The sequence below is a fragment of the Lipotes vexillifer genome, unplaced genomic scaffold (assembly GCF_000442215.2).
Source record: "Lipotes vexillifer unplaced genomic scaffold, Lipotes_vexillifer_v1.1 scaffold197, whole genome shotgun sequence".
Lineage (NCBI taxonomy): Eukaryota > Metazoa > Chordata > Mammalia > Artiodactyla > Lipotidae > Lipotes > Lipotes vexillifer.
The window spans coordinates 498,740-501,725 of record NW_006781042.1 but is presented as its reverse complement, the minus strand read 5'-3'; the positions used below and the strand labels follow the sequence as shown (position 1 = coordinate 501,725).

At 51.8% G+C, this 2,986-nt stretch overlaps 1 protein-coding gene across 1 annotated transcript in view; it reads right to left on the bottom strand.

Annotated features, from left to right (window-relative positions):
• Nucleotides 1-2,626: 2,626 nt before the first annotated feature.
• The window catches only part of CCDC177 (coiled-coil domain containing 177), a 2,205-nt gene continuing 1,845 nt past the window's right edge, over nucleotides 2,627-2,986 (bottom strand). Inside the window, exon 2 of the mRNA XM_007454440.1 lies at nucleotides 2,627-2,959. Coding sequence (XP_007454502.1) covers nucleotides 2,627-2,959 — 333 coding nt within the window. The remainder of the gene's footprint in view (nucleotides 2,960-2,986) is intronic.

Here is a 2,986-nt window from a genome sequence, read left to right as displayed (position 1 = left end):
TGGAGAAAGCTTTCTTTATTATTACCAAGTTTGGCTTCTTTTTTTCCTTGAATTCTACTTAGCTATATACGTATATTTAAAGGATCCCAAAGTTTTTTTCCTTTACACTGTGCTTTTCTCTAAGTGCAAACATCTAATTTGGTGACATTCAGACCTGGGCCTTTGCATCACATGTGGCATCATGAGCCACAATGTGCTTTTTGAGAACATTCCTTTCTGCACTAGGTCACGATGGTACTTTACACTCTAGGCATCGTGCAGTCACATGATCCTTCCTGTTTACAGTGATGGCACCTGCCGTTCCAAAGTCTTAGAACTGAGAGCACCACTTTGACTCTGATTCATCCTCACAGCGTTTGTGTGGGGAGGGCAGAAATCATGATCCCCATACTACAGGTGGAGAAACCAAGGCACACAGAGGTGATCTACCCAAAGTCACCCGGAAGTCAGAAAACAAACTGACTAAAGGGCCGAGGAAGATCACCTACGTACCTTTCAGCGTCTTATCCAAAAAAGCAGACTGTGTCCTTCTCACATGAATGCATATACTTTGGAAGGGAGGAGTTTTAGGTGGAACTCTCTATTAAGGCCTCAAAGGCCCCTGTATCAAATCAGGAACCACAAGGTAAGAACCAGTATCACATTAACATTATTAGTTAAATGCCCCTGACTCACAGAAAGGCCGATTATTATAGCTCACTGACAACCTGGTTACCGACATGAAAATTTAAGGAAAAATTCACCCATTCAAGAAGTAAGCATTGGCACAGCTCCTTTTCTGGTTTCACGTCATCTGAAGTGTAACACCTAAGGGGGGGGAGGGGCTAACAGAATGTATGTGTGTGTGTGTGTGTGTGTGTGTAACACCAGACACTTTAGGGACAATTCTGCCCAACAGAATATACATGAAATATGTCTAGCAGAGTAGTTTTTTTTTTTTTTTTGGTAACTGTTATTTCTTGATCTTGACTTAATGTAAAAAGAAATGTTTTACTTCCCACCTTCCTTGATGAAGGTAGAGTCCTTGGGTGGACATGGCTGGGGGCTGATTTCGGCTTCCTGGAAGGGAAGCACTCTAGAGGTTAAAGTTGCCGGAAGACAACTGAATGGGACTTTTTGGACCAGAAAGTGGCCTGGTCTTGCGTGCATTTTCCCCCAGAGGCTAAATGACCATCTGTCCGTGTCGCGCTGCCCCTTCCTACGCCAGGAATCCATATTCCCAGAAACAAACTAGGCCAACAGCAGCCCTCCCGCCTCCCAACTCCAGGTCAAGAAAGGCACAAAGAAGACCAACAAATAATACCGAGGCGGTGCTTTGGATCCGGGAGATCCTGAGGTACCAGGAGAAGCGTACTGATGGCCCCATCTGGCCAATAGGAAAGGTGAGGCATGGAGAGATTGACCAAATACTTTCAGTTATAGGTGAGAGGGACGCAGGAATGTCAGAGGGAGATTCTTTTTCCTCACGTGGGGAAGGAGAAGAGAGGAAGATACACTGCCAACCGTAGTGAGCACGACCCTCACAGCAAAGAGGCAATTCCAGCTCTTCTGCCACCACAGTAAAGTAATCGCCCTCAGAGCAGTTGTGATGATTCCTTCACAGAGGGAATCCGACACCCCAGACTCTCTGGGGCCCACCCTTGGGGCTGCATCCAGGGCTGGAGATTGAGGCAGAATTGGCCTGGGCAGGCACATAAGGTAGCTCTGCTTCTTAAGGCATGGCTGCTGTCTGTGAGGAGTGGGCTCCACATTGGGAGGTGGCCATCAGACACTGCCTCCCCTGAAAATACCCTGCAGGAAAGCTCAATCGGGGGAAACACTGATGCCTAAGGAATCCGCCTCCCCCGAGGGGCTGGGGGCTCCCACTAAAGCTAAACAGCATCACCAAACCAACTGATTTCTTGTGTCACTTGGGAGAATGAGGGGGAAAAAAACCCAAACTGATCATTATTTGCAGATGACTGTCTAACTAGAAAACCTAGTGGAATCAAGGGAAAACGTATCAGAAGTAAGACCAGAATTTAGGCAGATTAAAAGTCTAGCACACAAAAATCAATAGCTTTTGGGTCACTTGAGTGTGGCCTAATACCTTGGAAGAGCTGTGCTCTTCTGCAAGGCCTCCGAGCTTTGTGCAACTTGCCATATGTTAAAGGACGGAGGGGAGCCAAGGAGATGCCTCCTCCACTGCAGTTCCCGCAGTCGCCTCAGACACCAGTATGTGAAAGATGCCTGGGGTGACTACTGCAGGAGGGGGCAGTCACCTCTGCACTGTCTCCTTGCCCTCCCCTCCCCCAGCCTCGACCCAGCCCCTTTCTCCCAGCTCTTTTCTTTTCCAACTCAACAGACACAATGGGAACCTTGGCACGGACCGGTGTGATGCGGGAGCCACCAAGGTTGGATGTGGTCAAAGACTGTGCTGTGTCATTTCCAAACGAAGTCAGTTTTTAAAAACAAAGGCGGCGGACTGAAAGGTCTCACACGTCGGTCCTCTCATTGCCTCACTGGTCAGAAGCCTGGCGAGGCTGCGCTGCCGCGCCCAGACTGGGGACTCCCACGGTCCGGTAAAAATGGCCCAAAGAGGCCCCGCGGGGCTGAGCGTGACACTCCGGCCAGCGCACGGCGGCGGTCATTTACGGTCCAGGCTGGCGTGCAGCTGGGCCTCGCGAACCATGCGATCGAAGGAGCGCGTGTTGGTCTCCTGGCGTACCTTCTCGCGCACGTGGAAGGAGGCCCGGGCTGTGGAGCGGGCGCTCTCCAGCGCGCTGCGCCGGTCCCGAGACAGCTGCTCGCTGCGCTCCAGCTTGCGACCGATGGCTTGGAGCAGCTCCCGCCGGCGGCAGTCTTCGTCCCTCTCCACCTTCTCCTTGTTGGCCCGCTGGGCCCGCTCCTTCTCCATCCGGCTCTGGCCCACGCGCCGCGCCTTCTGCTGCACCGCCTCCTCGGCCGCCTGCGCCGCGTGCTGCAGCCGCCGCTCGCCCACCCGGGC